This window comes from Coloeus monedula (genome assembly GCF_965178545.1).
Source record: "Coloeus monedula genome assembly, chromosome: 27".
NCBI classification, from domain to species: Eukaryota; Metazoa; Chordata; class Aves; order Passeriformes; family Corvidae; genus Coloeus; species Coloeus monedula.
Genome location: NC_138807.1, coordinates 3874237 through 3887313, shown reverse-complemented (window position 1 = coordinate 3887313; position 13077 = coordinate 3874237). Strand labels below are relative to the sequence as shown.

Below are 13077 nucleotides of genomic sequence, written 5' to 3'. Positions count from 1 at the left end.
CAGCACGATGCTGCTCCATCCCCTGCCCAGCTCCTAGGGCTGTTGTCCCCCTGTCCCTCCCCAGCAAACAAAAGGCACAAGTGCTGCTTTGTGCTCTGGCCCAGCGCAGGGTCAGACAGGACCCACAATCCTCATCAAGGAAATTAAGACATGCATTGATTTTTTCACTAGGATGGCACAAGGCCGGGGCTGTGAGAGCCTTGTGTAACCCATTTACACGGCACAGCAAGGCAGAGGCACGGGCAGGACAGACCCAGGCACCACGGCACCAGGCTGCCAGCACTGCCACCAGACCTGCCACCTCCTCTCTGGGCACAGGGTGGCCACCACAGCCACGCTCCTTGTCCCATTTCAGGCAGGGACAAGTGTCTGGCTACAGAGCAAGGCCATGGTTCAGTCACTTGGCAAGGAGCAGAGCAGGCAGGGGCACCTTAGGCCAGCTGGGAGCACAGGGTAGCCCATGGCCTCTGCTGCCTGTCCAGGGGCAGGAATGTTGGCAGAAGGCCCCTGAGCTCAGGGCTGGCAGCAGAGAAGGGACTCACCACCAGATCCTGTCCTGGCCCCAGGGCCCTTCTCTGGGCACAAAAATCTCACACCTTTGCTCTCTCCTGCTGCAAAGGGCAGGAAAAAGCCAAACAAACCTAGAAAGCCTGCTTGAAGAAGCATGAGACACACAAACAGCAGGGCCTCTGAGGGCTCCTCAAGGCTGGGGCTGATCCTTGAGCCCACAGGCACAAGACCTGAGGAACTGTGGAGGGGGGTAAGGTGAGACTGTCCCACACAGGCGTGTGCCCCAGGGCCCCACACTCCTCCAGGCTCTGCAGAGCAGGGAACACCCCTCCCTCCCCTCCATGAAGGCTTTTACACCCGTCCAGCTGCATCTCCTCAGCAATTAAGAGGGCAGCCAGAGCTGGCACCAAACCGAGACACAGCATCATGTTCTGCAGCCAGAGGATCAGGGGGCCTGGAGGGAAGAGACCAGAGTCCAGAGGTGGAAAAAAGAGAGAGGAATCATCTTTATTTGTGAAGTGTTAACAGATGGAACAGCTCAATGCTACCCAGCAGTAAAGGTGTTAAGACTCCCCCCTGAGCACTTGTCTGTTCACAGGCCCCTCATGTCACGCACACACCGCAATGGCTCAAGCACAAGCACACGCTGTTAAAACCTTAAAACCACCCCCAGCCCCGGCTCAGCCTGCCCCTCCCCACTGCAGAGACATGAACAACCCATGGAATAAGTTACAGCAATCATTTTTCCAGCGTCCAGCTCCTGGGCTGCCTGTTTTGGAGTAACCAAGAACAGCTCAGCAGGAGCTGATTGGGAATCTGCCTGACAGGGACATGCCAGGAACGTGCCCTTTGCCAGGGAAAGGTGCAGCCTTGCTCCTGGTGATGCACTGGGAAAGACACAGAACCCTCTTTCTGATCCCTCTGGTCAAATCAGGTCGTCTCCCAACAGCCACCAAAGCAGCTCCTCCCTCACCCCCACAAGCAGGCGGGACACAGCTGCACTCCCACCCCCCCCTGTACAGACCCCACTCTGTACCAACATGAAATAACCTAGGACAGAGACAGCCAGAGATCTAGACTACCAGGAACAAAGGATTTACATTTACAGGTAGAAAAACCCTCCCACGACTCTTTAAAAAAAAAAAAAAAAAAAAAAAAAGTGTATTTTATACTCTACAACTTAAGTTTCTTTAGAAAGTGAAGTAACTGAATCGCAAGGACGCACTAGAATATTCCATGGTGCTATTTTACCAAAAAATTAGAAGAAAACAAAATTGTCCAGACGAGTTCTTCATCTACACATCACCTGGCAGGAGAGAAAGAAAAACCAGTTAGATAAACCCTGTTGCACCAGTACTGGGCTAGAAGGGGCTGGTGGAACCCATGGTGGGCCAGAAGAGCCTCTGGTTTCTCCCAGAGACCCTCAGCAGACTCAGACACTGCAGCTCTTGCTCCAGGCTCTGCCCTGGCACTCACCCGGCCCCGCTCTTAGTTCGCGTTTCTCTGGCGGACGTTCTTGTCCTTGTGGTTTGTAGCATTGCTCTTCCTGGGAAGGGAGAAGGGGTCTGAGGGAAGGGAGAGCAGAAAGTTCCCCCACCACCACCCCTCACCCATTAATGTCATTCAGGTCCAAGCAGAGGGTGCAGATCAGATCCCAGAGCAGTGTCAGGCACCGGTGCCACCCCAGGTGCCACCCCCAGCTATGTGTGGTTCACACATGGGGACATTAAATGAACCATGGGGGGACATCTCCCTGCCCAGCACACTGAGTATTATCCCACACCAGCCAGCTTTTATCTTCGGAGCAGATTCCCTGGCTGGATGGGATCTGCCAGTACAAATCTGGCAAAAAAGGAAGAGGCAAGGTACTCACAGTGGTGCAGAGCCTCCATCATCATCTTCACATTCAGGAGAGCACAGAAAGAAAAAACAAAATACAGTCAGGGAAGAGGACATGCAAAGTGACCTCTGCCTCCCCTTAAAGCAGTGGGAACTGCATTCCAGGCAGCCATTCCACCACCACTTAAAAGTGGGGAGGGTAGAGCTCCTCTGGTGAGATCGGCTGCCCTGATCCATCCCCTGTGCTCGTCCACACAGCACCAGGACTTGGGATGGCTCCCAGATCCCAGCATACTCACAGCAGGAAAAGGGGAAGCCAAACAGGATGTTTCAGGAATGGGGCTTTAAGCAGCAGCAGCAGGAAGCCCTTCTCCCTCCCCACATGTTGTGATATCAAAACAAACACTGCACACCACGCTCTGAGCAGCACAGCTAAGGAAACACCTCTGCCAACACGTGCCAAGCCCTGCGGCCTTTCACCAGCTCCCTGAGATCTCCCACCTCCCAACAGGAGGCTCCCAGTTGTCTCCTTGGCTCCCCATCACCTCTTCTCCAGCCCTGGATCCCCTGGAGTCCCACGCTCCGGGCACTGGGGCTGCCCTGGGCACCAGGATCTGCTCACAGCTGGTGAGAGGACGGAGGCAGACACATGGCTGGAACTACCTTCTACTTACCGTGTGAGGTGGCACCCAGCAGCAGAGAAAGGAAGAGTGGATAGGTAACACCAGCAAGGATATCACCCCAAAGACAGGCCAGACTGTCCCCACCCCATGTCAGGTGACAGGAGTGTCCAGTTCACAGAAAGTACTGGGGGGAACTGGGTCAGACAGGCCTCACTGTCACCTTTCAGGAGGGGCAAAGCTACAGAGACTTTGGGGCAGAGAGAACCACTTTATCCCAAGGAAGTGTAAAGCCGTGTGTGTTTACCAAAGGGGTGTGATGCTGTATCCTCATCCAGGAGCACTTGGGAACTTGAGCTCCTCTGGCCAAGGAGCATCAGGACATTTCAGCACATTCACCTGTCTGTCAAAGCATCTGCTACAGCTCTGGCAGGTCAGCACCCCACAGACCTGGACTGGACCGATGCCATCACAAACCAGATCACACCACAGTGTTTTTGCTGGAAGATGCAGCTACAACATCCTTAAGACAGCACCTGCCTTCCAGCCAGGTGTGTCAGAGGGCAAAACATCTGCCTGTGAAACTGCCTGGAGTGGAATTCAGAGCCCTGAAGTCAGGGGAGGGATCTGACCTTTAGCCCCTCTGCTGCACCTCTCCTGAGCCTGCTCCCTCGCAGGGGGCCAGGGGCCCTGCAGGATCCTGGGCAGGAAGGATACAGAGCATTCACACTGCATTGTTAACGGGATCAGATAAAGGAGGCGGTGAGCTGACACAATGCAGATCTTCACTGATAAGGAAAGGGAGGAGCTGGTGCTTCCAGAACAGATTAAACATAGTACCGGGTCTTTGAGATCCAGGATATGTGGATCTGATGACCCAAAACATCCTGAACTGAACATAAATTAAGCTAAGCCTGGTCTTACAGAGCCACTGACACAGTCCCTCCCAGTTCTGCAGCACCACAAAAGCTCTGGCACTTATTTACAAACCACCTTGTCCAGAGTGGGAGCTGCCAAAGCAAATCCAGCCCCACAGACACGCATGGGCAGCACTTGAGCAAAGAGCAGAGGAACTGGTGAGGCAAAGGGTCAGGCTGACCTGCACAGAATCCTCTCTTGCTCCACATCTCACTGCAGGACTGTGAAACAGCGCAATTACAGGCAGCTTCACGGCTGAAGTGGCATGGTACAGACTGGTTTCTCAAGTACCCTCAAATCACCCCTCCTCTGAGAAAGGGACCTCAGAACTCCCTACAAGCCCATCCTGCCTGCACCCTGCAAGTTACTTGATCTCCTCGGAAAGATTCAAACCCAGGTGCCTCTTACCATCAGGAACCTCATCTGGCTTCCTCCTCTTCTCATAGATGAAGATGATGGTGACAAGAACGAGGACTTCTGCCACAATGCCCAGGAAGGGCCAGAGCGCTGCCAGGCGGCTGCGGACGCGCAGGTTCACCGTGGCATCCCCGGTGCCGAACGAGTTGGTGCCATTGCAGAAATAGTCGCCTGTGTCCTGCTCAATATCCAGTTTAAGGATGCGTAGCTCTGTCTTGTTGCCACTGGATTTGATGATGTATCGCCCAGAGGCGTTCTCGAGGAGCTGGAGGGAGGAGGAAGAAGAGGGGTCTCAGGGTAGTGCTGACTGACCACCACAGAAATCCTCCATGCTGGGAGAGCTGAGCTTTGCAACAATTCCGGTGGCACAGGAGCTGGGCAGTGAGGTAGGCAGGAGGGCAGAAGGAGCAAACCACAGCACTCACCCCGTGGCCACTTTTGTGCCAGGACCAAGTGGTGACAGCAGGGAAAGAGGGATTCTTGCAGACCAGCACACCTGTGTCCCCCTCATTCCCATGCTCGGACTTCTTGTAGGCCACCACCTGAGGGGCAACTAGGAAAGAGGAAAAAAAAAAAATTCGGACATCTCGTTAGAGAAATCACATAGATTTGTGGTTCCTGCAGCCCACCTCACCAAAATCAGCTACCCCAAAACCTCAGTCAGGCTGCTCCTCTCACTAGTTTGGCATTTTCAGAGAGGAAAGTGCATCAAGCTGCTTCAGGAAAGGCTCTAACAGATTTGTCCAGTGGGTATTATCTCTGCCCATTATTCCTGTGGGAACATGCCCACAGAAGGCTGGTTTAATGCAGGATCTCAGGGCTGACCCTGCAGACGCTGGAATGGCCTGATAAGGGCACTGCCTCTCAGAGAGCAGAGCCCTGCAGCCAGGTGAGGGCTGGGAGCAGCTTTTTGAGCAGCTAAAAAGACACCCCAGCAAAGTGGTCAGGAGATCACCGCTTCCCCACGCCCCTCCTCAGACCCCAGGAGCAAACAGATGAAATTACCCGAAATATTCACTTGTCCTCTTATCTGCGGGTTTGCTTCATAGACACACTCGTAGATGCCGGAGTGCTCCTCCCTCTTCCCACTGATTCTACAAGAACGGGATTCAGGTAAGCATCCAGCACAACTTATCCACAGACACAGACCTCCAGACCCACGGAATCACACACCCACAAGCATCAGCAACCTCCTGCATAGTAAATGTCCCCCGTTCCAGCAGAGTATTTGTGCTGCACCGTACACCTACAGCAGCCCAGCTTTCCTCTCCTCACACACTGAGGGAGGCAGAAGAGGGTTCCATGTGCACCACACGTGACACGGGTCTGTCAAGCCAGTGATCGCTGTTCCAGCCCAGTGAAACACAGGGCAAAGCAGTGCCAAAGATCACCCAGTCCAGGCTGCTCTGGATTGATCCCCACATCGGGAAAAACTCTCACATTCTCCTTCCTGTAAAGCTGCTGCAATGAGATTTAGTGGATTATGCAGCCCTGCAACAAACATCCCATTCTGCTGCTCAGTAATACCCACTCGAGGGAAGGGGCCCACAGAGTTTGTCCCATGGCTGCACTGGGACAAGGGGCTGTTTGTTAGTTCTGCCGTGCACGGCGCTTCCCACTTCCAAAAACCACTCAGCTGAGGAATTGAGGTCACGCGAGGGAGGCTGGGTTATAAATACTTTAATCCTTGTTCAGCTCCCTGTTGCTATGGGGAGACAGGCACGTCGGCACTGCCATACAAAGGGACACGATGCCTCCACAGCTGCTGGGTCAGTGCCAGCCAGGCCTGACTGTAATCAGAAAGGAAAGCTCACTGCACTGCCACAATAAGGCCGGTATTCCCGCACCCAGCACGGACCACGGCCCACCACAGCTCCCCAGCTCCTTCTGGGAGAATGGCTGGACTCTGGGAAAGGACATAAAGCCCCAAGGAGAGACAACATGCACTGGAGCCTCTCACTCCATGCACAGGGAGTGGGGAGCTGGTGGCCTGCCCAGAGCAGGGTTCTTTCAAAGCTCTGGGGGAACAGCTCTGGAACACTGAATAACCAGAGTCCAGCTGAAGACCTCCTTAAAATCAGGAAATCTCTTTCTAAGATGATATTTGTGATACAAAACTGCCCCTTCCTCCTCTTTTTTGCTCCCCTCCTCCCCATAAAGGAGAGTGTTGGGCCTTATCAAAACTCTGTTTAACTCATTTTACGCTCCACAGTCCCACAGCCCCATCCCATCAGCAGGGCTGTGAGAACTCAGCCCTGGCTCCAGCTGACAGCAAACACCAGCTGCTTTCTGGGAAAAAACCCTGCCCGTGCTCAGGTTCTGACACTCACGTGTAGCTGGTGAAAGCACTCGTGCTCTCATCCTGCAGCAGGACCTTCTCCCCGTGCATCCACTTGTGGCCCATGATGGCGAGCTGTGGTGTAGACACATTACAGCTGAGGGTCAGCTTGCCAGAACTCTCAGAGACTTGAGTAGCAATTTCTGGACCTGCATTCATAAAGAATTGGATTTAAGTTAACCCGGGGTACGGCAGAGCCGACGTGGTGCCCAAGAACCTGCAATGCAAACCCCACGGCTCCTTGTCTCTATTCCCAGCTTCCACTTACCTTCACAGAGCTCCCTACCAGACCTGACTGTGCCAGCACCAGAGTCCCCAGCGCCAGGTGACCAGGCCTGAGTGGACCTGGGATGGCCACGCTGGCCCTGCAGCTGCTCCCCCCACGAGCAGGATCGCTGCCGTGTCCTGCATCACTCGGAGCCTCCGCTGTCCCTACCCCGGGTGCAGCCCCAGCAGAGCCCAGTGCTCAATAAGCAATGGAAAAGGTCACTCTGAAGGGCAGAGCACGGCTCTCTGCTGCTGTGAGCCGCCACAGAGCTCCTGTGTCAACACCTCCCAGCACCTGAGCGGCTTCAGACACCTCCAGGTAGCACAGAGGGCAGCCAGGACCCTCTGTTGTGAGGGGGAGCAGACAAGATCATGTGGCAGCAATACGTGCGTCACCTGAGGCAGCTCAAAGGGTTTAGTTAGAATGACTCCAGGGAGAACACAGAGCCGTGACTCCGAGAGGTCCTGGGCCGCGATGTGCCAGGCAGCAGTAAATTATGCAGCCTAAGATGACTCAGGCATTTCTACTTGTAGGAGGCTGTCCAAGAAGGCAGCTGCACCATTACACAGCCCCAAGTGCCACTACAGTCCCTACCCTTCCACCCCATCTCCATCCCTCAGAAGGAACAGTTTTTGCCAGGGCTGACAGGCATTTTCCTTTTCCTCCTATCCAAATTCCACTGGAAGAAGGGTTCTGCTGGAGTCCCGTACTCCCTAGCGCATTCCTGCTGAAAAGGCAGCTCTCCTAACTCCAGGTTTCATGGGAAGACCTCAGCAGGACTTTAATCTCCCTCCCAGGTTTCTATCACCGAAAGCAGCCGGGGTGCTCCGGTGTTTGCCCGCTCGCTCTGTGAGAGGGAACCCGGCCACGTCCACGGGACAAGCAACGACATCACACTCAAGTGTCACGCAGACACGGCCATTTCAAAAATGGTTGCAATCTCAGACCTCAAAACAAGATTTGTTTCCCCAACAGTCTGGGTTCACCAGCACGGAAGCGAGCTCAAAGCAGGGCTGCTGGAAGGAGCGGGAGCTGTACGAGCCGCAGGGAGGGGCTGCTGGTCAGTGGTGGTTAGGGCAGAGTCGACCACAGAATCGAGGCTCAATTCTGCAGCCAGCACCAGGGCTCGGAGGCGCTCGGGAATAAGCGGCAGGTTCCAGGTTCTTTGGCTCCGGAAAAAGGCGCGGGATTGCCGGAGGGCGAATTGGTTGGGAAGCCACAACCCTTTTTGAGCAGGGCCATTTCGGGTCAAGTCACAGGTGGTGGGGAGATTGACAGAGGGTGGGAGTCTCTCAGTTCTACAGCTGGGGTGGGAAGGTGGGGGGAGCTTTCGGGAGCCACAGGACACAGGTGCAGGGGTGAGCATGGCGGGAGACTCAAGACACCAGTGTCCGAGCAAGTGCCAAGGCCTCGGCGTGGCCACTCACGTTCGATGACAAAAACGTTCGCCTGGGAACGGATCCACTTGACTTTGGGGCTCTTCGACAAGTGGTTGCGGTCGGGGTCGTTGCTAGCCCGGCACTCATACATGCCCGAGTCGTCGCTCGTGAGGTTTGCGATGGAGATGGTGCTGGTAGAGTGCAGGTTGTAGGTGGCGTTGATTTTGACACGGTCCTGCCGTGCGCCATCCCAGAGCTGAGCATAGGTCTCATTGGGGTCGTTCCCCTCAAACCACCACTGGATCTCAGGGATGGGATTGCCAATCGCCTCGCAGTACAACTCCACGCTGTCCTGAGTCAGTCTCTTTTGAGACAGCGGTGACTTTATAAAACCAGCTATGAGTTGAAGAGGTATTAGTGCAAAGTGTTAGTGCAAAGCAAGAATCCACCTTCCACAAGCAAAAATAACCCTTGGTGACTGAGAAGAGGCTGCACACTGTCTCCAAATCAGTGCACTCTTTCCTTCCTCCCTCCCCTCCACACTCTGAACTCTGCCTGGCTCAGACAGGGCTGCTCGCTTGCATTTCCTGTGGCTCCACTGCAAAACCAGCGCAGACAAAACCAGCACTTGGTGTGCGCCACTCTCCAAACTGGACACCCCTGGCATCGCCCACCCGCTCTGAGGGACAGCCCAAGGGCTGCAACGCTCCCTGACCCCTGTCCAGCCCCCAGTGCTTGCAGTTCAGGATGGAAAGACCAGATCTGTGTTTCGAGGGCTTACACAGCCTGCATATTCCCCAGCCTGTGCTCTGGCAAGGTGCTGCACAGATCACCTCACCATGGAAGGCTGGGGACAGCGAGGCAGCGGGACCCTGACTGAGCCCCCTCCCAGCCAGTTTGATTAAGACAACCCCAATGGGAAAAGGGCTTCACTGTGCCCCTGTGGCCCCAGGAGGAACGTGTCCATTCCCCCTCGCTGCACAGCCCCGGGCTGCCTGACTGTAATTCAGAGCTGGCTGGGGCCCAGGCCCCCCCTCGCTGCACTGTGGCACAGCCACACGTACCAGCCCCTCGCCTGCTCACACCCTTGTTCCATCCTTCAGCTCCCCAAGGTGCCCAGCAGGAACTCCTGAGCACAACCCCAATGGTAAGAACTCTTCTAGGGGAGGAGGAAAGTCTTGCAGTCCGCAAGACGTCACGAGCCAGGCGAGGAAATGTGTAAATTTGTTGTCATACAAACAGTGAAATCTGACTTTTCATCTTGGGCAAAACCAGCCTGCAGAGCTGAACTGGCAACAAACAGACCAGAGGCGCAGGCAGCAGCTGCAGGCTGGAATTTGGGTATTTTTCACTCTGCCTTGCAGCCAGAGGCTGGAGGGTTCAGTGCTGGAATCAGCCAGTCCAAAGGTCAGATGGTGAGCTGCAGGGAGTGGAGCTGCCAAACGCCTTCGGGCTCCAGGGCAGGCATGGGGCAGTGGCCACAGCTCCAGAAGCCCTTCCCAGGGCAGGCAGGAAGGGAGGCTCAGCAGCTCCACTTTGGGAAAAGCCATCAGGCACAGGTCGAGGTCACTACGTGACTCACCCCCAGCCACCCCCAGCCACATTTCAGAAGAAGGAGTTCAGCTTGAGACATATCCTTCCTGTGCTAACAGGCAGCTCACACCCTAAGAATCTTCCAGGAATTAATTTGCTCAGTTAAAAGCACTTTGTGATTATATGCAACGCTCCACGGATGCACCGTGATGTACAGGCACAGAGGAGGTGGGCTTAGGAGAAGTTTTTTGGGGGGTTTTGAATGCCTGAAGATGTTTTAACAAGAAATCCTAAGGCTGCTTTTTGTGAGAGTAGGAACAAATCAGTGTCACAACCCCAAGTTTGCTCAAACACAAGGAAGACACAAGTTAGCCTGTAAGCTAAGCTTGACTCCTAAAGAAGTCAATTCCACGTTTTTCAAAGGAAAAACTAGCTTTACCTACTAAAGCTTTGAAAGTCTTGAAGAATAAGCGTGCCTGAAAGAGAAAGGACCCTCATCTGTGACCAAGGCACTCTCAGGAGAAGGCAGACACTAATTTTAACCAAGTGGGAGGTTCAGGGGTACCCAGAGATGTTATGGGATGGGGGTATCAGCTGGCTTCCACTCCCAGAACCACTGACCTGCATGCCAGAAGGTGTTTTTCACACCACAGGCCTGTGATCAAACACTCCCAACCCTGACAAGCCCTGGAACAGCCCACAGCACTTGTACGAGCCCGTCTGCTCCAGCTGCGGCCCGAGTTAAAGCGGGAGCTGCTAAAGATCAAGGGTTTTACAGCTACAAGGTGATTACTGTACACTGACAAAATAAGCTGTGCAAGGTTATTTGCTCCGAGTTAGAGGGTACCTCATGTAGTTCAGACAGGTTAAAAGGCTCCAGCAAGCAGCAGCAACAGCGAGTACCATTTGCGTTCCCACGGGATTAATGTCCTCCCTGTCCCCACCAGAAAGCCAGGAGCAGGCAATCCCAGTCGTGGGCTCTCTGGGCTGGGGAAGGCGCCTGTCGAGCCCAAGGCACAGGAGCGTGGCCAGCACCAACCCACTGGGATCGATCAGGGCTGCTGCCACATTTTCCAAAGGGTGACGGGCTGCAAGTGGGACTCGGTTCCCAAAGCCCAGACGCTCCTCAGAGAGCTGAGCTGGATGCTTCCCCAGGCACAGCGCGGTATCTGAGCCAGCGGGACAGCAGGGAAGGCAGAGAGACCAGATAACATTCTCCAGAGTCACCTTCAAACTAAAAACAACCTCTCTCCCCCGCAGAGGGAGGAGTCCTCGGGGTGTTAACAGCAGTGGGACGTGCTTGGGGTGGCCGAGCTCGGCCAGGGCCCCACTGTCCCATAGAGTACCTGTTCCTGCCTGGCTTTTGTTTTGCAGCTTAGGAAGGGGATAGTTGAGGATTTAACACTTTTTACCATTTAAAATAGCTGCAAAATCTGCCCTTAAGCTTCACACAGCCAGGTCAAAGTCAGAGTCCCTCCCCCTGAGGGCACAGAGTCCAGGCACATAGCGACCTATGCTCCAACCCACTGGTCCTTGGAGTGAGCTGCTACCCCAGTCTGCTCCATAAAGCCAAACCTAAACAGTGCTGAGAGGCCAAGCCCCACTTTTCAGCCCCCACTCTGTTCCCTCGAGGCACCAGCACAGCTCCACATCAAGCTCAGGCATGGCCAGGCAGGACACGGGCATTACACAACTGATGGGCCAGCTCGTCTTTCCAGGGCTTTTCAGATCCAGGATAGGAACTGCCTCCTCCATGTCCCACTGGTGACAGTCCCCATGCAGGAGGGTGCTGGGAGGAAACCCTCAGAGCCCCAGAAGGAGCAGGATGCAACCTGGGCAGCTCTAGGTGGTAAGTGCGAGGTTTAGGAGGAGGCTCTGCCCCGCAGAATTAAAATGTAATTCTGTAGCAAGAAACTATCAGAGCAGACACTTCCAGGATCCTCCCACTCTTTCACCTTCATTCTTAGAGTTTGGTTCTACTATGCTGAATTAAGCACAAACAGGCTACAAATTGTTTAGTACCCAACATGCCGAACAGCCAGGACCAGCTGCTTGCCACTGGCGACCAAACCGAGCCTCTTCCATTTGCACCTCGTGCACGAGGGGCTGATCCAGAGGCTGCGGAGTCCTGCGGGGACAACACGGCCGGGTTTGCCATAAGCTCCTCCGAAACCGGAGAAGGGGAAACGCGGAGCCCCAGCACAGAGCAGACCCCGCTCACCCCTGCGGGAAGCGCTTTAAACGCCCACCCGGGGGCTTCCGGAGCCGCCGCCCCGCGCCGGACCCGCTCCCGCCCCAGGGATCATCGTCAACATCTTTAGGGTTTAAAGCCCGGGGACCCGGTGCTGCTCCTCAGCCGTGGAAACCGGAGAAGCGGCTGCGGGGGAATAAACTCCTCAGTTTTCCTAAGGAGAAAACAACCCAGCGCGGCTCAAAGCACCGGCGAACCCCGTCCCCCCTCCGGTTAAAAAGATCGGTGAGCACGCGGTGCGCCGGGGCATCATCCGTCCGAGCCCCGGGACTGCCCGGCAGCAGCGCCGAGCCTGGCCCGGCTTGGCCATCCCCCGATAGCCCCGGGGCGCCTCCGTTCCCCCGGCCCCGGCCCCGCCCGCCGCGGACGTGCCCCGCCGCAGGCGCCCGCGCCGCCGCTCCTCCCCCCACGCTTGCCGCTCCCGGACCCGGCCCGGAGCCCACCCACGGGGCCGGGATCCTGCCAAGGCTACTCGGAGCCCCCGCAGGACACTCCTCCGTCCGACCCTCCCCGAAGCCCCCCAGTGGACCCCCACGAACCCCCCGCCGCCCCGGGCCGCCTGAACGGAGCCCCCGCAGCCCGGAGCCCCCCCAGCCCATTCCGTACTTGTCCCCACGGCGCCGGCGGCCATCGAGCACACGACGAGCAGCGCCAGGACCGCGCGCGTTCCCGCCGCGCCCGCCGCCATCTCCGCACGCGCCCCCGCCGCGCCGCGCGCGCGCTATAACCGCGACCGGGACACCGGGGGAGGCGGGGCCAGATCGGGCCCCGCCCCCTCGCCCATCCGGTCAGCCAATCGCACGGCGCAGCGCCCCTCAGACCACGCCCGTTGGGCCGGGCGCGGCCAATCAGAGAGAAGATCACACGGAGCGCCTTCGCCTCTCTCCGGGCCCCGCGGGCAGAGCCGGTTCGGGCCGGTCCCGCCGTGGCCACGCCCACCGGCCGGGGCAGCCAATGGGGACGCGCGTTGGGGGCGGGGCTGGGGGTTCCGGGGCTGGCTCCGG

General features: G+C 56.4%; 1 protein-coding gene across 2 annotated transcripts; it reads right to left on the bottom strand.

The window, feature by feature from the left end:
• Positions 1 to 991: 991 nt before the first annotated feature.
• Positions 992 to 12811, bottom strand: BSG (basigin (Ok blood group)). Of its 2 annotated transcripts, none has more exons than XM_082297736.1 (8): positions 12680 to 12811; positions 6635 to 6791; positions 5310 to 5398; positions 4730 to 4857; positions 4296 to 4569; positions 2384 to 2408; positions 1987 to 2056; positions 992 to 1816 (listed from the first exon to the last, which is right to left on the bottom strand). In XM_082297736.1, exons 1-7 carry the CDS (start codon positions 12759 to 12761, stop codon positions 1999 to 2001), a joined length of 813 nt encoding a protein of 270 aa, XP_082153862.1. In that variant the 5' UTR covers positions 12762 to 12811; the 3' UTR covers positions 992 to 1816; positions 1987 to 1998. The 2 variants fall into 2 exon arrangements, with proteins under 2 accessions (XP_082153862.1, XP_082153863.1); XM_082297737.1 differs by having other exon boundaries at positions 5310 to 5392.
• Between the last annotated feature and the right edge of the window lie 266 nt (positions 12812 to 13077).

Excerpts from the sequence above, each read along its gene's own strand:
- BSG (XM_082297736.1), bottom strand. The coding sequence starts at position 12,761 with ATGGCGGCGGGCGCGGCGGGAACGCGCGCGGTCCTGGCGCTGCTCGTC. Across the intron at positions 6,792-12,679 it reads CGCCGGCGCCGTGGGGACAA|GTCCAGAAATTGCTACTCAA; the intron begins GTACGGAATGGG and ends TTATGAATGCAG. Across the intron at positions 4,858-5,309 it reads AGGACAAGTGAATATTTCGG|TTGCCCCTCAGGTGGTGGCC; the intron begins GTAATTTCATCT and ends CCTCTTTCCTAG.